General features: G+C 37.6%; 1 protein-coding gene across 3 annotated transcripts; it reads left to right on the top strand.

Annotated features, from left to right (window-relative positions):
• The first annotated feature begins 17137 nt into the window (after positions 1-17137).
• On the top strand, positions 17138-20023 carry LOC122638614. Of its 3 annotated transcripts, XM_043831483.1 has the most exons (9): positions 17138-17329; positions 17410-17556; positions 17698-17795; positions 19170-19242; positions 19327-19387; positions 19484-19569; positions 19665-19754; positions 19865-19958; positions 19990-20023. In XM_043831483.1, the coding sequence occupies exons 1-8, from the start codon at positions 17219-17221 to the stop codon at positions 19925-19927; spliced, it is 729 nt and encodes a 242-aa protein (XP_043687418.1). In that variant the 5' UTR covers positions 17138-17218; the 3' UTR covers positions 19928-19958; positions 19990-20023. The 3 variants fall into 3 exon arrangements, with proteins under 3 accessions (XP_043687418.1, XP_043687423.1, XP_043687411.1); XM_043831488.1 differs by having other exon boundaries at positions 17139-17323; positions 19865-20023; XM_043831476.1 differs by having other exon boundaries at positions 17139-17329; positions 19865-20023.
• Positions 20024-24573: the final 4550 nt, after the last annotated feature.

Raw genomic sequence — 24573 nt, 5'->3', positions numbered from 1 at the left:
CTCAGGGGAGTAGGGTGGTCATTGCGCCCACCCCCCTATGCCCAACCCCATTGTTACTTTTTAGGGAAAATTACATGATTAGCTATTTTTGAGTTATCATTTACAAAATTGTCCACCCTACGTTTGAGTTAACAAAAATAGACAAAAACAAGTTTATTTTACAAAATTAGACAAAACAGTGATTCTCCTTCCTTCCTCAGCAGGTATCCTTTGAAAAAATCTCTTTTTTTTTTTCCCTCTGTTATTTGGGGTAGCAGAGAATGGCGGTGGTTGGGACAAGGGTAGAGTTGCAGGGAACGGAGGATGCCTGGACGAGAAGGTAATGGTAGGGGTAAAAATGTCTAATGAAGTATGTGTGGGAGGGAGAGACACTATTTTGTCCAGTTTTGTAAACCTCAACTTGTTTTTGTCTATTTTTATTAACTCAAACATAGGGTGGACAGTTTTATAAATGAAAACCCAAAAGTAGCTAATCGTGTAATTTTCCCTACTTTGTAGTTTGTACCACTTTTTCGAATTACAAAAGATTTGTTTACATTAACCCTACAAAGTTTGGTGAGAAATGAGGTATCAGTAAAATAGTAATTAACTTAAAAGTAGTCCATCATAATCACCTCCCTTCAATTCCTCCATCCCAGCAAACCCTTTTTCGGTATCCCACAATTTCTTGCCAAACCAAACCCTCTTCCCTAACACGTCTCTTCGACTCCAATTTTCCGGCAAGGCCATCTGTTTGTTCTCTCCTTTCCCTGATCGAAATTACTTCTCCGCTTTAGCAGCTAAGGCGGGAGTCCTTCCATGGCAGATTCATGAGATAATAAGCCTACATCATCTCTGTTTCTTGAGGAGTTTTAAGCCTCCATGGTCGTTTCGAGAGATTTGGGGCGTATCTGAGAAGAAGATACATCTTTGTTTCTTTTGTTTTCCCACAGTCTTCTAAGAAGAAGAAACCAAACATCTAGAGAAATTTTATATCAACCACTTCTCATTTGATGTGTTAGCTTTTAGGTTACCTCTCGTTTAAGGTGCATTTTTTTCTCTCATTCTTGAATAGATCAGATTCGGATTGGCCAAATTGACCGATTATGGATCGATACGGATTAAGGTTAAAAATGTAAAATAACTAAGGCCAAATATTCTCTGTGCTCGTGGCGCAAGCTGCGCTCAGACACATGGGATCATTCATTTATGTCCCCTTAAATGGCAGGCCCATGTGTCTGAGCGCAGGCTGTGATGTGGCACAGAGAACAAAATGAAAATAAAGATAAATGGGCAAATGTCACGGACACCCCCTCTAAGTATTCAAGTTGGCACGGACTTACCAAACTTGGTCAAAATGGCAACCTTCCCCCTGACGTTAAATAGGGTTACCACCCAAAGTTAAAATGTTCATTTTAACCCCATTAGTTATTTAAAAAAACAAGATGAAATATCCATTTTAACCCTAAAATATCAACCTTGCCCCTTCTTCCCTATTTCAACAATCTACCCCCTCCCCCAAACCCTAACTCGCCGCCGACAGCCCCTCACTGCTTCTTTCATCTCTCACTCATCTCTCACTGCTTGAACCTGATTCAGCCTGGTGTATTCATACCTTAAATTTCCCCATTTTTTGTTTCCCCTTTCTTTCTGGGTCCTCCAGAGTAGTCAGACTGCGAAGAGCAACAACTGTTCATATACTGTGAGCATAAAAACGAGCTACTCACCAATAAGATTCACCCGAGACAAAATCAGCATCTCATTTGATGAAGCTTATGGTAACCAGGTCTGCATCGATGATCACTTCTTCTTCAAATTTTTATTATCTTTTTGTTCTCTTGAAATTCCATATTCTTAAAGGAAAGGATTAAAGGCATATGTATCTATTTTGATATATGATCTGATCTAATCATCTGGGTGGATTAGGTTTATGCCCCAAGGCTGGACGACCCATGGTCTCGAAATTACATTTCAGACAAGAGGGCCATGTACCTACCAGATTAGTTATCTCTATCTACTAAGATCCGGGTATGATGGTTGGAAGCCAGAGACAGTGAAGGTGTATAGGGGGCCTTCTAAGATTTCCTTCAATTACAACATCTTCATTCCCAATGGAGTTTGGTTTGGTTTCAATTTCTGCAATTCCAATGTCAACCAAAGTTCATCCTTCTTTGTTTGTGTCAAACATAGATTTTTCAAGACAGTTGCCACGCCAAGACCAACACCATCACCCTCTCCCTCTCGGATTTTTATGCTCTTAAATTCACATCGAACACTCCGACAGGCAGTGAGAGATGAGACGAGCTGTGAGGGGCTGCCGGCAATGAGAGGGGGGGATCGAGTTAGGGTTTGGAGGAGGGAGGAGACCGTGAGGCAGATAAAAAGTTAAGGGTATTATTGGGAGTTCACCCTGTTGAAAAGGGTAATTTTGCCAATATAAAAATGTTAACAACAACTTAACTGCAAAAGACTAACGGACTAGACTTAGTTGAAATATAATCATAAAATAAGGGCAGTCTTTGATATTTTTTCAAAGTTCGGTAAGTCTGTGACATATTGAATACTTAGAGGAGGTGTCCGTGAAATTTTCCCAAGATAAATTTGTTCATCCCAGATCGATGCGGATAATCCTGGAAATAAGAGGATTTTAACCAACTTGTATTTATATGAATATAATCACAAATGACTCAAATGTGGTGGCAGCCTCGGGATGAGAATCAGATGCCCTGTTTAAGCTCTGTCCGATCACCGATGGCCATATGTAGTAGTTGCGGTTCTTCGCTCGACTCCCTTACTTCTCAGCAGGAGCATGTAGACAAATTAAAAGCTAAATCACGTGACCGCCGCACCACTTCAAGTTTTTCAATGACAGACAACTGACCTGAACCTGTGATTCTCTGTGCTTGTGCCGTGAGTTCATACTTCAGATGAGTCTCGACTCTCGAGAGCTACCATCCATGGGATGGTGAGTTGGGCTCACGTTCACGTACGAGAACAGCTCATGTCCGTTTAGATGGGATCTACTCCATGTTGGTCCCACAGAGTGGATTCCATCTGAACGGATTAAAGCAGTTCTTGTACATTCACATACATGAATGTGAGTTGAACTCTGGGATGGTTTGGTTACATTTTTATTCTTAAAAAATATGGGTAAATGATGAATAAAAAATCATCTGCAGTGCCTGCGGTGCCTTGGAGTTCAGATCTGAGAGCTTAATACATGGAAGATGCGACATCTAACGGTGTGAAAATTGAGAAGAAAAAAAAGTCAATTGCATCATTTTTCCTTACTATAACATCCACAGAAGTCCCAAACATTCCAAAGTGACAAATTTTAGGATGAGGATCTACGGTCTGAGGAGAACCATGAAATTTAAGGACAGGATCCAGGGAGAGAAATTGCAAGGGGTGAGGCAGGAGGGGGGTTGCAATGACCGGTGGGGCGATAGGAAGAATAGGGGAGGGGTTGAGGAGGGTAAAGCGGGAGGCTGCAGGGGTGAGTGATTGATCAGCAGCAGAGGGCGATTGAGCAGGGGTGGGGTTGTGGGGAAGAAGGGGTGGGGGTTGGGGAAGGAATAGAAGAAGGGGGAGTTGGTGAGGGTGGGTCGTGGTGGTGGGATTGGGTTACAACGGGGGTTAGGGGTGGATGGGGTTGGGTTGGGTTGTAGTAGGGATTTTTATCGCCCCCAATGCATGATCCCCCAGTGCACCCCTGGGAAGATGACACGTGGACAGAGATAATCAAACGGTCCAATTTAATCCCTAAACATTAACCCTCTTCCCCACCCTTGATTTCTTCTCCATCTTCTTCTTCTTTCTTTTTCTTTTTCTTTTCTTCTTGAATCAAAGAAACCCAGCCGAGCCTTACTCTCCCTTTATAACCACTGTCATCAAACCCTCTCCCTCCTATCTTCTTCCTGTCTGTTTTTCTTTTCAACCCAAAAACCCTTTCCATTTTTGAGGGTTGAAAAATCGAACCCTCTTACTGCTTTTGTTCTGGGTTGGGGTAGGGGCGGCTGGGGTGATTCAGATGTTTGGTTTATTCTCTAGATTGCCTGTGGTTCTTCATAGCAGTCCCAATTCCGAACCAACAAAAACAAAACCCCTATCTCAGTTCCTTGTATCCAAGCATCAACTTCTTCATCTCTTGAGCAAATTGAAGGCTTTGGCCTTGAAAATTGCTTTTGTTTATGTTTTGATGGCTTCAGAATTGAGGTATCAGGAGAATACGTACATGAATAAAAGAATAGATGGAAGAGGAATGGGAGGTTCAAAATTTTGATTGATGGTAACTAACCCAGAAAGAGGTGGACGGATTTGTATGTAGGGTTCTCTGTTTGGTGAATCTGCGACAATTTTTTTGGATACTTGCACCACTCTTTGATCATTAGGATCTCAGAAAGAGTTGGAATGCTTTTACTCGTTTTTTTTTTTTTTTAAAAGAAAAAAAGAGAAGCTGGTGGAGGAGGAAGAAGAAGAAGAACCCAAGGGATGGGGAAGGGTTGTTGCAGGAGGAAGAAGGATGTTAAGGTTTAGGGATTAGATTGGACCGTTCAATTATCTATGTCCATGTGTCATCTTCCCAGGGGTGCACTAAACGTGCCGTAGGGGATCATGCATTCGGGCGATAAAAATCCGTTGTAGTCGGGGGTGGGGACCAGTGTGGTTCAAGGAAGAAGAAGAAAAGGGACAGTGATGAGGGTCCCACAGGTTTTTTTATGGGTAAAGTACACGTATCACCCTATAATGTACCTAATATTCCTCATACATCCTTAAGTGGCTCAATATTCCACGTATCACCCTTCAATATTCCATGTACCACCCCTGTTTTACACCTCAAATGCCAGATAGGTCCAATCAGTTAAATACCATCGTTAGATGCCAAAATTTTGACCATTTTACCCTTTGCTCTATTTTCTTAAATCTGAAAAGACTTAATTACTCTCACTTATTTGTTGTCCTAAACTAATTGAAAATGACCATTTTACCCTTTGTTTTATTTTTATAAATGAAAAGACCTAATTGCCCTCATTTATGTATTACCCTAACCTAATTTAAAAAGACTATTTTACCCCTAAATATTTGTTCCTAAAAACCCCAAAATGCCTTCACCTTCCCCAAATCATCATCTTCTTTTACATACCCACCACCACCACCACCACTGCCACTGCCACCGCCACCACCACCACCCAACTCGACAATCGACAATCGATAATCGCCGCCGCTGCCGCCGTGAACTGAAGGGAACCCTTTTTTAAATAAAATCTGGAACCCTGCAAGCCTGCTTCTCCTCGATCCGACACTTGCAACAACCAATGACTGAGACGAAGAACACCTTTGCTGAGAAGATGAATGGAGACCCACGTTCGATTGCAGAAATTTCAAGTAACAGCGACTGAGGATTATTACAGACATATTAATACTTGTTGGATTTTTAATTGTTTTAAAATTAAAGATTCAAAATACGATTTTGTTGGATGGTTGAGTACTTTCCTAATAGACACCTAAATAGCCAATATGTGCCTATTGGAAGACTTGTTTGAGTGGCTAACAAACAAACCTTATGGGAAAAGACATGAGTTGGGACATATCTCTTGGAGACATCCCTTAGAGGTGTCTCTTCCTCTCTTATATAAAGAGAGGAGGTCTTGCTCATTCTCTAACAATTGTTTTTTAAATACATTTTTTCTTCTCCATCACAGTCAATCAGTGTCGATGAATTAGTGAATATAGCCTTTGGACGCCCTTTGTAATCACATTTGGAACTGCAACCTATGTGATTAGAGAGTTATTTTATCTTGGGGGTATAGATGCATGGTCAACCCGGGTTACACAAGAGGATTTTTATTGTTGACGCAGTGCGATACTATCTGTCATACCAATTAGATAAGTCTTGTATTTAATATTTGTTTATTGTATTTCTAGTCTTATACTTGCTGCCCATGATATTGTTTCTATCAATCTTAAGGTTTTTAGACTTGAGTATAAGATGAAGTGGTTCACGGTATATGATTGTGACCATTTACCATTGCTACTTAATTACTTATCTTGACTGGATAAAAGAATTGGGTAATTAGATTTATATCTTTAGTTTTGAGATGGGTCGTGACTCGTGAGAGTCATGGTCGGCCAATTCTTTTACTGGTATTGTAATTTATGAGTATAAGAAAGTAGAATTCAGAGGTTCTGTTGCTTCTTGGATTTGCACGAAGAGTTCCTTTTGAAGGAGTACCATTGTAGAACAACAGAACCTGCATTAGTAGAGGCGGTTCCTCAATGTTAATTTTTGTCAGTCCGAATATATGTTAAAGTTTAGTGAGTTCTAGATTGATTCTGGAAAATCCCTTTAAGTATATTCCTTGGACATTTCAAAGCCAAGTCTTCAGATATACAACCGGTTCCATCAGTATATGCAAGAGGTTTCCCATATTCATCTTGGACAACAAACCCATTTTCATCCCAGCAAGTTTCGACTCTCTCGTATTGTGTTGTATAAGACTAAAAATACAATAAACAAATATTAAATACAAGACTTATCTAATTGGTATGACAGATAACATCGCACTGCGTCAACAATAAAAGTCCTCTTGTGTAACCCGAACAATAAATGGTAGAGTCGAGTCGCATCAAACGATGCTCTCCTTAAGGTTTTTAGATGCCCCAATTCTGCAATTCGAATTGACCATGCATCTATACCCCCAAGATAAAACAACTCTCTAATCACATAGGTTGCAGTTCCAAATGTGATTACAAAGGGCGTCAAATGGCTATATTCACTAATTCATTGACACTGACCGACTATAGTGGAGAAGGAAAAATGTATTTCAAAACCAATTGTTAGAGAATGAGCAAGACCTCCTCTCTTTATATAGGAGAGGAAGAGACACCTCTAAGGGATGTCTCCAAGACATATGTCCCAACTTATGTCTTTTCCCATAAGGCTTGTTTGTTAGCCACTCAAACAAGTCTTCCAATAGGCACCTATTGGCTATTTAGGTGTCTATTAGGAAAGCACTCAACCATCCAACAAAATCGTATTTTGAATCTTTAATTTTAAAACAATTAAAAATCCAACAATCCCCCACAGATTCAAAATACCGATAAAACAAAACACTGAATTAGTGAATATATTAAACATAGTAGGACACATCGTTGCAGGTGTCTTTCGGACTTGAACCTACACTAGGTCTGATGAGCTTAGCTACAGAGTATGGGTGAAGTCAGACTTCTTGAATCTTTTCTCATTGGCGTAGCCGGCAAGCTCACCATCCATATCCTACCAGTCGACCTTACGTGACTTAACCCGTTCAAGACAAAATTGGACATTTTTAAAATCGGCCTTGTCCCCTATCTTGGTCTCATGGATGTTTAAAGAGTTCGTCTTTAAAACTCTCATCCTCCTACATCCATTAAGGTCAGCCAATGTGCACTACAGTTAACACACCCCCACATTTTCATAGGATTTGGCTTGATTAAGAGTATCTAACTCATCCTCATTTCATTGTGGTGGTACTACTTTCCCATGTAATCAGAATGAGTAAATTTTAGTAGTACTAGTCAGGTCATCTGGTGACTTCGTTTGTATCCTTTGAACCTAATTCAGGAGTTAAACCTCTTCACATAGGTTGGGTGTCAATCACATGACCTATGACACAGGCTTTAAACTCATTCCTTAAATGTATACCAAAATAATGGCCAGAGGCTATATAATAGTATTAGTCATTCTTGTTCCGACTATACTGAGTTGATAACGCTACCTTCCTTAACCTCACCAGATATATGTAACCAAGACATATTAGTCTTTATTTCTCTACTGACCATACGCTTTGTATTTCGTAACACAATTTAACTTTGGTCATCACCATATATCTATTATTTATATCCATAGTCTTACGAAGCCATAAAAATAAACTTGGTGGAGCTTGTAACTCAAGCTTATATTATCGATTTCATGAATCGCCCCACTAGCATATGTTTATATAGGCCACCTTAGAACCAAGGTATTGTTTCAAATATTTACATAACCGAATCTAAACATATCTATTAGATTCAATTTTCAAGTAGAGATTAATCATTCCACTTGACTTTATTTATCTCTTAAGAAGAAACTCAACATGTAAATATATATATTCTCATAATAACCCCCACATATTGGGTTTATCACATTCAAAGATAAAAGCCAATACAACATGAGAATGTCCTTGTGAGAGAACTATGACCCCCACACTTCCATACTAATTCAACCATGCAACCTTACTAGCATGTCAAAATATAACTTATCAATAAACAGTCATGCACCCATGCAATTATATAAATACATAATTACATGTACAAATACTTAATAGAACAAGCATTCAACCAACATGTATCATACATTGTCATTTGTCTCTAACGACAATTGATCTGGCCAACTAATCCGATCACTGAGCTTTATTTATCAATACTCAGATTTATCGTAATCCATTCAGATATTATCACTTAGTAAACATGGACATCAAAACATCCAACATAATCATGCAATCATAACATATGATCGAAACACCATAAATTTTGTATTATAAATATGTTGTCTCATTATAGTGCACCATATATAGAAAATATGAAAAATCAAGACAATAATGATTGATGCTATATTCAGATCAACAAAATGACTAGTTGGAAAGATTTCATTCATAGTTCACACTTCTCTCTGTTTAATAAGAATATAGTCATCCAACAATTCCAAGATCATGACTATTAATGGTCATCAATCAAATCAAGAAGTGTGTAGCATGATTACAAACAATATGTAACCATTGCAAGACTGGGCATTAAAAACCCCTAAAACCCAAGTATTCCGGACATAGCTCTCCAACTGCCCATTAGGACATATGTTACGGAACAACTAGAAAAATTTGTGTCCCTTGGAAAGATCAGCAAATATATTTGTGATTGAAAAACAGTTTATGACCGGAGAAAGACCTTTCGAACTTCCCAACTAAACTTTTCCTTATAACCATTCAACCATTTCAATGGTTGTCAAAGAAGAATTCAACGGTTACAAATCAAGTGTTGTATAAACTTAAGGTCATGATGAAGAGTCACAAACTATAAAGTTCAATAGTTTCACATGCTACATGAATCAAATAAAGACAGTTTGTCTTGTCTTGGAAAGGTGTCAGAAACCAAGACCGTTTTAAAGACCAAATGGAGGATGTCCTTTATAAAACATAAAATAATGGAAGTTAAAAGAACCAAAATCACTTAGAATTGAAAATCAACACATGCAGCCCAATACATAGCACCATTCTGAATTGTAACGGTTGAGAAGCACTTGTGTCCTTTAGTTCATTTATTATTATTATGGTTTCCCATAATACGTCCCATCAGAACCAACGTGATGGTTCAACCTGAATTCAGTTTGTCAAATGCATGGAATACGACTGTGTAATGCATGCCATCAGAACCAATGTGATGGTTCAATCTGAATTCAGTCACTAAATGCACAGTAGATTCCAAAATACCTCTTTTGAAAGAGTGGGCTTTCAATAAACCCTTTAAAATCTTTACCGTTTCACACCTGGATGTTTTAGCAACAAGGCCAGGGAGAAGTGGTGCAGCAGTGGGAAGTGCATTCATTATCTTATAAAGAAATGATCTTTCGCACCGATGCTAGTCTCCTCGCAAAAAATTACAGTGATCGAATAGTAATAAACCCAACAAATATTCAAACGGTTTATCAAACAGTCTATGTCAACCAGTCAACCATTGAAAGTAGTAAAAACAAATTCAATCAACATGATGCAGTTCAAGGCCTTTGAATTTGTGTTCTATTACAGAGAACGGACTCCAAAAATCAATCGGTGCAAATCCGGACAAAAAAATTGAATACAAAACCAAAGTGCTGCATGGACATATGCAACTATTCTAATTCCCACTCTCCTTTTTTTACTCATACACATCATATTTGTATGAGAGAAATACCTGTTCATGGTTCTGCCATACTTTTAATGAATTTAGAATTGCAAATATTTAAGCAACTCTATAGTCTTATACTCAATTCTAAAAACCTTACGATTGTAAGAGTAAAATATCACAGGCAGCAAGTATAAGACTAGAAATACAATAAACAAATATTAAATACAAGACTTATCTGATTGGTATGACAGATAACATCGCACTGCGTCAACAATAAAAGTCCTCTTGTGTAACCCGAACAATAAATGGTAGAGTCGAGTCGCATCAAACGATGCTCTCCTTAAGGTTTTTAGATGCCCCAATTCTGCAATTCGAGTTGACCATGCATCTATACCCCCAAGATAAAACAACTCTCTAATCACATAGGTTGCAGTTCCAAATGTGATTACAAAGGGCGTCCAAAGGCTATATTCACTAATTCATCGACACTGACCGACTACAGTGGAGAAGGAAAAATGTATTTCAAAACCAATTGTTAGAGAATGGGCAAGACCTCCTCTCTTTATATAGGAGAGGAAGAGACACCTCTAAGGGATGTCTCCAAGACATATGTCCCAACTTATGTCTTTTCCCATAAGGCTTGTTTGTTAGCCACTCAAACAAGTCTTCCAATAGGCACCTATTGGCTATTTAGGTGTCTATTAGGAAAGCACTCAACCATCCAACAAAACCGTATTTTGAATCTTTAGTCTAGGGGCTATCACTATCGCATCTCTATGTCGCATCTCTTTTCCAACTAGAAGGCAAGTATCTTTTAATACATTTATTGTTTTATATATGTTGGAACTGATTGAATTTCTCCTAAGAGTTGCAACGGTCAGTGGAGGTGTATACATCTTTAGTGTTTTTCAATTGGCTCTTTAATCATTACATACATGTAAGGGATGGGTTCAGAGTAGGTGAACATGGGTAGAGATAAGATGTGGTCTGACCCATTCTGGAGATGAACCGGCATAAACGACATCGTAATTGCTTCGTGACTGTTGGACTCTGGAAGCAATACAAAGTTATATTCGGCTTGGCTTCTTAACTTGAATCATTAGTATCGGCTTGATTGTGTTATGTTCATTATTATTATTACGACTGATTAGCACTTGCCATTTGGGATATACATGTTTAATTTGCAATTGTATTTCTTTTAGTTTTCCTTTTCATAACTCGAGGGGGAAAGATGTCTATTCTTGGATTTTGGGCATGTTTGCATTATATTTTGATGACATGATCCTTCACACCACATGGAACGTTGCTGCCTCTCATGTGATTCGGTGTATGTGCATGGATCGGTTAAATCTATTGATTCCAAGGGCAACAATCACGAGAAATTTGTGATTGTTGGGTTAATCCATTGAACCATTATAACTTTTTGGAATGAGGATCGAGGGGAATTTGGATTTGTTCGAGTTGGTGATAGTTCTGTATAATATATGGTTGGGACAGCTTTTTGATGATCTCGTGGCATACAGATTTTCCTTGTGGGTTATAACGGTTTTTGATTCAGTGAATATTATTTATATATGATGCTTGGTGATTGACCATTCTGATCTCGAATCTCTATTCTAGAATATTAATTTTCATATGATCGTTTTATGGAGATTTTTCTTCCCTTACTTTCCTATCAAACTGATTATATGCAACGGTTGACATGACATAATGTTTTTTACTCAAATATTTGTTGCTTCATATTCAATCATATGTTTGAATGCTTGGTTGATCACGTCTAATGGGCATTTATTTTGATTGGATTATGATAAATCCAAGTATTGGCAAGTAAAGCCGAGTGACTGTATTTGTTGATCAAATTGGTTGTTGATAGAGACAAGTGACATTGTATACATATTGATCGGATGTTTATTCTATCAGTATTTGTGCATGGATTTATGTACATATTTGCTTGGGAGCATGAGTTTTATTTGAATGCTATGCTATATTTGATATGCAAGTAAAGTTGCATGGACAAATTAGTATGGAAGTGTGGGAGTCATAGTTTTCTCACAAGGACATTCTCATATTGTATTGGCTTATATCTCTGAATGTGATAAATCCAATATATGGGGGTTATTATGAGAATATGTTTATTTTACATGTTGGGTCTCTTTTAAGAGATATATAAAGGCAAGTAGAGTGATAATCTCTAGCTGAAAATTGAATCTAATAGATATGTTTAGGTTCGGTTATGTAAATATTTGGAAGGTTACCTTGGTTCAAAGGTAGCATGTAAAAACATGTGTTGGTGGTTGTGATTCTGTAATATAAGCCTAAGTTATAGGTTCCACCATGGTTTTATTTTTTATGGCTTCGTAAGAAAGCCGAATCTGGAGCCATAAGACTATGAATATAAATAATAGATATATGGTGATGACCAAAGTCAAATTATGTTACGAAACACAAAGTGTATGGTCAGTAGAGAAATAAAGACTAATATGTCTTGGTTACATATATCTGATGAGGTTAAGGAAAGTAGCGTTATCAACTCAGTATAGTCGGGACAAGAATGACTAATACTATTATATAGCCTCTGGCCATTATTTTGGTATACATTTAAGGAATGAGTTTAAAGCCTGTGTCATAGGTCATGTGATGGACACCCAACCTATGTGAAGAGGTTTAACTCCTGAATTAGGTTCAAAGGGTATAAATGAAGTCACCGGATGATCTGACTAATACTACTAAAATTTACTCATTCTGATTACATGGGAAAGTAGTACCAACACAATGAAATGAGGACGAGTTAGATACTCTTAATCAAGCTAAATCCTATGAAATGTGGGGGTGTGTTAACTGTGGTGCATACTGACTGACCTTAGTGGATGTAGGAGGTGTGGCCGCCTACCGATGAGAGTTTTAAAGGTGAACTTTTTAAACGTCCATGAGACCAAGATAGGGGACAAGGCCGGTTAAAAATATCCAATTTTGTCATGAACGGGTTAAGTCACATAAGGTCGACTGGTAGGATATGGATGGTGAGCTTGCCGGCTACGCCAATGAGGAAAGGTTCAAGAAGTCTGACTTCACCCGTACTCTGTAGCGAAGTTCATCAAACCTAGTGTAGGTTCAAGTCCGAAAGACACCTGCAACGATGTGTCCTACTATGTCCAATATATTCACTAATTCAGTGTTTTGTTTTATCGGTATTTTGAATCTGTGGGGGATTGTTGGATTTTTAATTGTTTTAAAATTAAAGATTCAAAATACGATTTTGTTGGATGGTTAAGTGCTTTCCTAATAGACACCTAAATAGCCAATATGTGCCTATTGGAAGACTTGTTTGAGTGGCTAACAAACAAGCCTTATGGGAAAAGACATGAGTTGGGACATATCTCTTGGAGACATCCCTTAGAGGTGTCTCTTCCTCTCTTATATAAAGAGAGGAGGTCTTGCTCATTCTCTAACAATTGTTTTTTAAATACATTTTTTCTTCTCCACCGTAGTCGATCAGTGTCGATGAATTAGTGAATATAGCCTTTGGACGCCCTTTGTAATCACATTTGGAACTGCAACCTATGTGATTAGAGAGTTGTTTTATCTTGGGGGTATGGTCAACCCGGATTGCAGAATTGGGGCATCTAAAAACCTTAAGGAGAGCATCGTTTGATGCGACTCGACTCTACCATTTATTGTTCGGGTTACACAAGAGGATTTTTATTGTTGACGCAGTGCGATACTATCTGTCATACCAATCAGATAAGTCTTGTATTTAATATTTGTTTATTGTATTTCTAATCTTATACTTGCTGCCCATGATATTGTTTCTATCAATACTTAAAATAAAAAAAGGGTGAAGAATATGAGAGGAGAGAAGATGGGACGACGGAGTTCTGGTTATGGGATTGGGGTAATCAAAGAGAAAATAAAAAAGGTTTCCAGTGTTGGATTTGGGTTTGGTTGAGTGGAAAGAGAAAAGAGATGGGTGGGGTTTGATATGGAATAAAAACTAGAAAATAGGAATTGAAGATAAAGAAGTGGGTTCGGTGGAGATTAGAAGAGGGATTTCATCTCTCGGAGATGGGTTTTTAGATGGAGAAAGGAGAATAGGGTATTGGTGATTGGGGTTTAAAGATGGGAAAACAAAAAACAAATGGATTTGGTAGGTCTCAGAAATGCGATGGAGATGGTAAGAAAAGAAATCAAAATAAAAGAAGGAGAAGTGGAGAAGAAGAAGACGATGTCCGACGAGAGTCTTCTACCCCGGCTCAGGGAAGCTTCGAGCTTTCTCGTCTCGGTGCTCCTTTTTTCTTTTACTCCCTCACTCTGCTGCTCTCTGTTTCTCTCATTCGTCTTAGAACCCAAAGCCAATGGTGGGTGGCAGTGGTGGTGGTGGCGGTGGCGGTGGCGGTGGTGGTGGTGGTGGTGGGTATGTAAAAGAAGATGATGATTTGGGGAAGATGAGGGCATTTTGGGATTTTTAGGAACAAGTATTTAGGGGTAAAATAGTCTTTTCAAATTAGGTTAGGGTAATACATAAATGAGGGCAATTAGGTCTTTTCATTTATAAAAATAAAATAAAGGGTAAAATGATCATTTTCAATTAGTTTAAGACAACAAATAAGTGAGGGTAATTAAGTCTTTTCAGATTTAAGAAAATAGAATAAAAGGTAAAATGGTCAAAATTTTTGCATCTAACAGTGGTATTTAACGGATTGGACCTATCTAGCATTTGGGGTGTAAAGCAAGGGTGGTACATGGAATATTGAACCACTTCGAGGGGTACGAGGAATATTGGGTGCATTATAGGAGGGTACATGTACTTGACCCTTTTTTTATTAGGGTTTTCTTCAAATGCCCCCCTTAAATTGTCCAAACGTATAAATGCACCCTTATTTTCCAATCTTTGTAACAATCTAGTCCAGTCCAGTCCATTACTCTGGGAAGTTAAATGTTAGTTTCAGGGAATCTCATGGCCAAAAATGCCCTTATGGTAAAAGCCCACCAAAATTAAAGAATTAAGTGATCAAATTGCCCTCATCTTCCCCAAATCATTTAGGGCATTTATGTTTAGAATTCTTCTGTCTTTTAGAAAGAAAAAGCTAAGAAATGCAAACACTAATCTGTTCACGTCCAATATCGCATTGAAATCGTTTAGGTTTAGGGTTCACCTAAACTAATATATATATATATATATATATATATATATATTTTTAGTCTTTGTATTGATGTTTGATTTCTCTGTATTATAGGTGGAGACAAATGCAGTGAGAGATGAAGAACACTATGGAAGAGCAATTTTAGCGAGTACAAGAGACGGTGAAGTGTTATCTCTGTACTGGAAATTGATTTGGGAAACCCAAAGAAATGAAACCAGAGCTAATGCTTACTTCGAACAAGCTGTTCAAGCCTCTCCTAACAACTGGTACGAAGAAATAACAAAAAAAACCCATCTTTTACAACCTAAAATTCACTCAGATCATGGGTGTCAACTTGGGATCAGAACCGGGAACCGTCTCAATATCGTCTGGCTAAAACCCGGTATCGGACCGTCCCATTAGTAAATGGGATGGTACTGGTATCTGATTTTGGTACTGAATGATAAATGGGACAGGACAATTTTGAGACGGGATTCCCAATGGTACCAGTACCGAAATACCAATTAGGTATCGGATGGTATCGAAACTACTAGTACCGTTTAAAAAGAAAAGAGTATATAAGATCTTTTTTTTTAAAAAAATAAAGGGTATAAGAATTACGACTCATTAGGGTTTCACTAATTGCCTTTTGAATACGAAGAGGAACAACAGGTCAACAGCCGTAGCTTGAAATCTCTCTTCACAGAACCTGCTACAGTGCTACTCCCTCGACCAACTACATCTACCAGGTTCTTCCTTTTTGCACAACGAGATTCTTCCATTTTGTAGGACTTCTCTAGATTTAAAAAATGAGAAGCTTATTACATGTGATCTTAAGGAGTTTGAAGAAGTAAAACTATGATTTCATAATTTAAGTTGCTTTATAAAAAACAGTAGATAACTTAAATTTCATGATAGTGAAAAAATTTCACAATACTAATAAACCCATCTCGTTAGAAACAATTAAACTTCTTCTCCTTTTTTCTACAGTGCCTAGAACCGTTTAAGAACCGGTACCGTCCCGTCCCGCTAATTATCGGGATTGAGATCTAGGTTTGATCCCATTAACTAAATGGGACAGTACTGGGATTGGCACTTTTGGTACCGGTACCGTCCCATCCTAAATACCGAGAACCATCCCAATTGACACCCTTAACTCAGATACAAATGAATACGAAGATAATTTGCCGTTTTTTGGTTTGCCTTTTAAAGTTTTTTTTGGGTTTTCATTGTTGACGTGACCGTCTCTCTCTCTCTCTCTCTCTCTCTCTCTCTTGATGGCTTTCAATCTAATAAACAAGGAGTAACTATTAATCCATATTTAATAACACAAATATAAACAGAAGTTAAACAGAACTATTATTGAATCGAAGAGAGAGAGAGAGAATGGCATGGAGATCGCAAAGTTTCTATTTTTCTATTTTTTCTTTGGAATTGTTTAGATATAGGGTTTCAATTTCAAATACTAAACAATTTCGGGAAGATGAGGGCAATTCGATCACTTTGTTATTTAATTTTGGTAGATTTTTAGCATAAGGGCATTTTGATTATTAGATTCTCTGAAACTAATGTCTAACATCCCAGATTAACGAATTAGACTAAATTATTATAAAGTTTGAAAAATAGAGGTGCATTTGAAATTAGTAAAATTTGAAAGGGACATTTGATTGTTTGGGTAATTTGAGGGGCATTTGAAGAAAACCTTTTTTATTAAAAATAAAAATAATTATTAGAAGAGTAAAATCAGAAAAGAAAAACAGTTGAGTAATCATAATCTGATTTATATTATCAAAACAAAATCATAATCTGATTTAGATATCCTAAAAGTCGGATATCTAAACTATAATTTTTTTTTTTGATAAAATATCTAAACTATAATTTATTAAAATAAAAAAAATAAGTAAAAGATTCAGAGTGCAGGACCAATGGGAGGGCGCACAAGAGCATCAACAGGTAAAAGATTGCTACAAGCAGTCAAGCTGTAGCAGGAATACTTCACTTTTCTTTTAAGTTCATAAATACCTTCCTAAGTATTTACATTTTCTAAAATACCAAGATCCCATTTCCTTGGCAGCCATTCCTGTTAGAAGTGTTGCAGCGAAATTTCGTCCAAACAATACCGCCAAAAGGATAACGGATAATGGAGAATGGTAGGAGCACAAAGAGAGTGAAGGGGAGAAGGGGAGAAGTGGGAGGGTTGTAGACTGCAGAGTGAGCCAACGATGGCCGCTCTCAGCATCGCATCCGCGAGCGTATTTGGACGAAGTGGGGCGAGAGGAATCAGTTCGACTTCTCGTTGGCGACCCAGAATTTCCTGTATTGGATGGGTATGGGTGTTCTTCGTCTCCTCCTCATCCTGTTGTTCTGTTGTTACATTTCTGAATTCAATCGAGATTTTCTCCCTATTTTCAAGGATCCCGAACGCCTATATGGTCCGCCGCAGACCGGACACATAGCTCGAAGAGAGTTTCAGAGACGTCTTGAGAAGGATGCTGAAGCTCGGGAATCCTTCCAAAAACATGTGCACGAAGAACAAGAGCGTCGCCGAGCTCTTCGCCAGGCAATTCAAATAAATCCACTCCCCCCCCCCTCCCCTTCTTCTTCCCCCCCTGACTTGGGTTGTCTGAATTTCAATTTCTACATTAAAACCTTACTCTTCTTTTCCTCATTCGCCCGTGTTCTCTCTACTTGTCGTTCTTAGTCTCGCGAATTGCCAGAGACACCTACAGAGACGATAGAATATTTTCTGGACACGGAAGCTCAGGAGCTTGAGTTCGAGATTGCGAGGTTGAGGCATATGTGAGTTCTCAATTCTTAATTTCTCTATTCTGTGATAACAATGAATTTTCAACATTACTTCAGCATTGCCTTCTACATGTTCACTAGTTTTACTTCATCACTGGTTAAGATCGACACTGTTCTTCCCGATGTTGATTTAATGTTTGCCGTTCAAGCTACATTACATTTTTATATGTTTGCCTTCAGCCTTTATTTGAATTACTCAACCTGTAACACAATCTTGAGAGTATTAGTTGAATTGTGTTCTTTCAAAACAAGACCACCCCCCCCCCCCCCAGTGTCTGTTCATTAAACGGCTCATCTATGGCTGTGTATTGTAAGTCAATGACTCGGACCTGTTCTCACAAATATGTTATTCGCCCCTGCATTTTTTCACTTTCTCCATAGTTTCATGAGAGACATGGCCAACTGTGATATGACAAGACTGGAATGTTGAACTGTCTACTCTCTCCTGCCAACCAAACTATACAAATGGTAGGAAGGATAATCTGAAGTTCAAATTCATAAAAAATGTGTTTGGGTTTTTCCTTTGATGTATATATGTGGGGGAAGATGGGTCAATTAAAAGAAATTAATCTTTCTGAGAGCCTGCAATGCCAACCTCTGGCTTTAAACGAAGTGTGTGGTTTAGATGATTATTCCTCTAATATCTTTTTTTTGGGTGAATAAATTCCTCTAATATCTTAAAGCCTTCTGCTCAGGCAGACTACATTTTGAGAAAAAAATCAGTGAAACAGACATTTGAGGTGTGCATCAGCAGGCTATCGATAACAGAAGGTTGAGTTAATTGGCATAATGATTTCCTTGCTGACTGTAATATGATGAAAGGTTGATCATCCACTGATGGTTTACTGGGTATCAAAAAATTAGGAATGGGGCGCTGGTCAATTATCCTATGTCCATCTTTTGTGATCTAAGACGTAAAAGATGCGGAGCCATTATTATCTTATTCTCTTTCATTTCTGCAACATGAACTTTACCTTTAGTAGCTTAGTTGGGAGTGGCAGACAGGTTTTCAGCAATTTGAAGGTATTATGTTATACTTATATGAGTATAATCTTGATGTCCATAACAATCCTCAAAAATTTAATTAGGTTTCTTTATTTTCTTCTGGTTCTAAGCTTGTACACTAATCACAAAACTTTTGATGATTAGAAATGTCCATGTGTTCTCTTAAGTTGTTATTTGGCTGCTTTCTTTCACTTTGCAATCTGTTGCCTACTTTTTTTCTTTTTTTCCACTGCAATTAACTGTCATCCTTTTTTTTTAACGGGCTATGCTGCTTCAAATTCATTCTTTTCGAAGAATATATGCAATTTTGTCAGTGAATAACAGATATATCTGCTATTCCTGTTAATGCATGAGGGTTTACAGATTGAACCAGGAGTTTTTCTCACACCTGCAATTTGAGTTGGGCCAACTAAGATTTGCTATGTCAAAAACCGAGGTTATCTTCAAAACTGGAGATTTTAAATTCCACATATGATTAGAGACAAGGGCTGTGCATTTACTGATCACAGTGGCTTGGCAGGCTATGGAAGACAGATTGGCTGAGCTCGAGACAATGCAAAAGGTTCTGCTTGAAGGAACAGGTCTTAGAACTTAGAACCTGATGAGTTGGCGCCAAAGAATTCTCATACTCCCCTCATTTCGGAAAGAAACATTAATTCATTTGCTCCTTGTTGCAGAAGCTTATGATAAAATGCAGGCAGACCTCATTAAGGCAAAAGAAAGCCTAACCAAGATATTGACATCGAAGGATGTAAAAGCAACTGTATGATAAAATCTACTTTCTGCACTCTTGATAAATGATAATTCAAGTTTTGATCCTTCTATGTTGCTAAAAGGGGAATTATTTCTGCTGGTCAGTTATTGGAGATGGTTGAGCGAAATAAACTCAATAGATCATTACTGACACTCCTTGATGAAAATATAGCAAATGCTCACAAGGGTGGCCAGGTGAGAACAATTACAAACTTCCTTTCTTATCTTGAACTGGTATTGATCGGTACCTTCAGTTGTCACTAACTGTTTAACCTGAAACATTCTTATTCCCTCTATTTTCTCAGAAACAAGCAGCAGAATTCATGGAGAAAGTCCGTGGAGCTGTTCTTAGGTACATTACAGTTTGAAGTCCAGGTGGGAACCTGTAAATACCTGCCCTCTCGCTCTTCGCAGGTAGTCCCAACAAGTTTGGCTCAAGAGCTACTTGCATTTCCACATGGCATACTAAAAGGCTAAATTTCTGTGTCAACAGAGTTGAACTTGATGAATTATTGTATTCAGACACAGTACATGATAGGTAAAAAGGAATGCAAAAGAAAGGATGCCATATGGCTTTTTTGTATTATTATCTGTTCTTTTTTGAAGGGGTAAAGTTGATTGTTCTATGACTGCTTTATGTTCAAAACTTGAATCCAAGCACAAATGCTCAATGTTGTCCCTCCTCCCTTCTGTGTCCTACAAACTGTTTTTCATAAAAAGAAATTTGAAATATTGTATTTGTTTTTTCTAATTTTGGTGTCACTGGTTTGCCTTGATGGATTATATATATTACAATATGGAAAAAGGAAATAATTTTGAAACCTTTTTTGGTTAACACTCTGTTGGGTTTTATGTTGGTATAGGGCCTATAAGCATTTTGATGAATCTGATGTGAGATCATTTATGATCTATGTTCTTGGGCTTGTGCTTTGATCAGTAATCTGATTGGAATGTATTGTGGAAACTATCTGGTATTTATGTCAATACATAAGAAAAGTGCATCCTGTCCTTGAATTCAGATCCTTGCAAGGTATGCTTTAGAGAAGACCAACCCATGAGTTTGTAGCATGGTGGAGGTTGGCTGATATCTAATTCAGTGAGACATTTCTGAGCATAAAATCCCTATTAATTAGATCATACATTGGATGCACTTCTCTCATTCTCTATCTTTTGTATTTCCACTCTCAGTGAAGCTTAAATTTCATGTGTAGATACACATTCGCTCGCTCTGAAGCTGCTCTTAATTTTAAGATAAAAGATAATATTGTATAACAAGCAAAATAATGACTATTAGGAGATAACTTATCTGTCTATAGGAAAAAACGTCAGGTCCAGAAAAGCAGAACAAACCAAATCAAGATAATGAAGGCTGAGGCGTACCAATGAGCGCTTTCCTTAAGATCATAGTGCCCCCCTATTCGTGCAACCAGGTGTATGTGAATTGACCTTCAAGATACAACAGCCTAATGGCTACCGACAGTAATAGTGCACTCTCTTACTGCAAACCCCTTCGAGTTCTACGAAGTAATGCTCAAACTCACAAAACTAGAAAGAGTTGGTGAAAACAAGGAAAAGTGATGAGTGTGATTGTTTGAATAAATACAGAGTAGAAAAGAGAGAATAGCACTTCTGAATGTGGGAGAGAATGTATATTATGCCGGAATGGTCCCTAATGTGAACCAACATTAAATGTTATCTGCCTGGCATTAACAGCCTAAAAGGCGATGTACGTGAGGGAGGAGAGATGCCTCTCTTCAAGGATCCCTACTTTGTAGTTTCTTTTCTTACATATTAACCTCTTGTCTTTCTCATCCATTTTCAATGTGGGACTAAAATTCACACATACAATTGCCTTGCTCAAAAGCAACCTTTCAAAATTCAAATCTTGAGAGAGGAAAAACATTCAAAGCCAAATTTTCAAAACCAAACAAAGGTATTTGAAACTTTTATTTATGGGAAAAGGACGCTAATTGGTTGCGTTGTTCCTACAACCGAACACAGGATCACGTGAAATTACCGCTCAGCCCCTAGTGAGCTAAGAAATCCCATTTAGTTAGATGCTCATGCACGCGCTCTCATTGGTTCTTGTGCTAGTGCAAGCGCTACACAACAAGACAACGACTTCTTGCCCTTTATTTATAATACATTTCCAACAGATCACTTATGTAACAACCTGAGAGTATTTCCCTCACAGGTGTTGATCAAATGATCCATAGTATTACCAAACAATTATCACAACTCCCATACAAATACATTATACACAATAGAAGACTTCAACTGGAGTTGGCTATAGATAACAGTTCTGAACTGATATTATAAAACATATTACGCCGGTGACAGTTATTTACATTATGAACTCAGTACCCAAAAGTTATTACAACACAAAACATCTCTAAGATCCAAAAAATCAAAAACATCTACAATGGCCCTCAAGCCTTATCTCTCAAGTTTGAGCACTTCATGCACTTGCTCTAGTACATGGTCTACTCCTTGTTCTAGTCACCTGAGCATTGGGGAGGATCATGCACTAGTAAATCATCTGTCTATGTACAAGGGAGGATCATGTGTCTTTGTCTCTAGTTAATGGTCTACTCCTTATTCTAATCACCTTAACACTGGGGAGAACCCTAATCAATCATTTTACTGTTTTCCTCATCCAATACCTATTCCCCCACTGGAAAGGGATGGCAAACATGGGATACATTTTCTTTATTACTTTCATTTCTTTTCTTTTCCATTCACATCAGTATTTCTCAATGCATTCCATTTCATTCTTACATTTTTCATATCATTTTCATTCATTCATTCCTTATAACATAGAATTGTAAAATTGTATCATATTTCATTGCATTAATCAAAGATAATAAAATATAACAGCATCATACAGTCATAGTACATGTCCCACTTACATAATCAACAAGCTTTATCAGTAAATATAAGTTTCCTTCACGTATTTAGTATACATACAACATTAACCTATAAAATAATGAAAACAATTAAACATGTTCCACTCACTCACATATATGTCATCAACCATCATATAGTTAAGTACAAGTTAATTACCCTCACCTTTATTTCCTCTTGCTATGTATGCCTCTAAGTCCGATGGCACTTCAATATATAAACCCTTCTTAGAAACCAGATTCCAAATCCACAAGATCTTCCAATTCTTTTTCCAATTCTCTGATTTTCTTTCAATCCTTCTTCAATTCTCATCTTCAATAGCACAACAATTCTCTAATCTTCCTAGGATAATAGAAAATAACTCAGCATCACTCCATCTAAAACTCAGTTAATCAATTAAAGAAAACCAGAGAATTGAATGAACTTGCCTATTTACTCCTCTTCCTCTTCTTCTTTTCCTTTTTATCCTTAATTCTTTTTTCTTTTCTTTCAAGGCTTAGAAACTCAACAGGCTAACAATCGAATGACTCCTTAGCCTAATTTAGGGAACCAACTAATGTAACTTAGTCAATGGCATATGAGATCGGGTCAATTTTCACTCCTTGGTTTTGGATACCATATATCTATACCTCGCGTTTATCATGTTCTCTATCTTTTTTATGTATTATGTTTTCCTTTGTTTGGTGCATAAATGAATAGCCTGTCGTTCTATCCAAACAAAAAAAAAAAATTTGCACAATAAACTAATGAAGCTAATTCAACTTACTTAATCAATTAACACTATGTAATTAAGTTACTAACTAATCACCCTTGACATGTTCAAATTTACCTCAATGCCACCTCCTCCTTGCTTTGCCACCACCACCTTACAAAACCTTGTGTCTGGCCATGCACGTGATGGTAGCTTCACTTGAAACCATGTGGCCCAATAGAGTGTTGCCACCCTATAATCTCCACTAACAACTAATCAACCCTCTAATGATGGGTATCACTTAATTAACCTTGATTACTTCTAATGTGAGAGACTTCATGTTTTACTATTCACGTAAATATGTAAAACATCAAATAAATCTTATTTAAATCAATATAACTACATACGTATATAATATTATTAAAAACGCATCATATTAAATAACAATAAAATATTCCGACTTATATAAATTATATAAAATATTACCATACGCAACAATTAATATTAAAATATTCCAAATAATAAAAAAATATTAATAAATAATTAAACAATATTAAAATATATTAACAATTATTTTAAAATCAATATTAAAACATTATAATAGAAATTCAGGGCATTACAACTAAGGCAATCACTCTCCATATTGCATTGCATTTTGGGGGAATAGGCTAAAATACCTATTGACTCAAAGAATGAATGATAACCCAATTATAACAATGGGCGTGCGCTTTGTTTGGTTTTCTCTTGGGATTCTTTTAGTTATCAGATCAGAATCCATTGATGTCCATGCTGCATCATGTAAAGGATTCCGGCACTACATATTACGTGATGTAAACCGGATCGTGATCCTCTACGTCCAGGCAGCCGAGTGGCCAGCCTGCGGCCTCACACAGGCATGGGCGAAATGAGTGCCTTACCCACTATACATGCAAGCATCCTGCCCGGGTGGGATCCACGTCCTGCCTGTGTAAGGCCGCACAGTGGCCACTCGGCTGCCCGACCCTAGAGGATCCAAATTGGATACCTTTGCCCAACTTGGAATTGAAACCTCTCATTCTAGGTTATGTTTGGAATACAAGAAATAGATAATTAGAAAAATAAAAATAATATGTAACAAGACAAAAGTAACGATGAGTTTATACTTCTTAATTTTTGGGTTGTTCTCCCTTACACTCCAAACATAGCTAAGGGCTATTTCAAAACCCGCTTGTGGCCTTGTGGGCTTAGGAGCTCACAGGCTACAAAATCCACCTCGAAATGCGCCGGCGAAGTGGTGTTGTGGTCGAAAAATTCGAACCCGCTGCTCTGAATTGTTAACCGTAAGTGTCATGTCAAATAGCAACACGAAATGCCATTTTATTGCTTAAATGTTCATGTTCCGCTCATGCGTACGTGATGCCTGTAAGGCTGTGACTGGAA

The sequence above is a fragment of the Telopea speciosissima genome, chromosome 1 (genome assembly GCF_018873765.1).
Source record: "Telopea speciosissima isolate NSW1024214 ecotype Mountain lineage chromosome 1, Tspe_v1, whole genome shotgun sequence".
Lineage (NCBI taxonomy): Eukaryota > Viridiplantae > Streptophyta > Magnoliopsida > Proteales > Proteaceae > Telopea > Telopea speciosissima.
The sequence above is the reverse complement of the archived record's forward strand: the minus strand, read 5'-3'. Positions and strand labels throughout refer to the sequence as shown.

What these genes read in the sequence shown, in the direction of transcription:
- LOC122638614 (XM_043831483.1), top strand. Translation starts at nt 17,219, where the DNA reads ATGGCCGCTCTCAGCATCGCATCCGCGAGCGTATTTGGACGAAGTGGG. An exon ending in GTCGCCGAGCTCTTCGCCAG is followed by an intron (nt 17,557 to 17,697) that starts GCAATTCAAATA and finishes TGTCGTTCTTAG; the next exon opens with TCTCGCGAATTGCCAGAGAC. An exon ending in ATGCTCACAAGGGTGGCCAG is followed by an intron (nt 19,755 to 19,864) that starts GTGAGAACAATT and finishes CTATTTTCTCAG; the next exon opens with AAACAAGCAGCAGAATTCAT.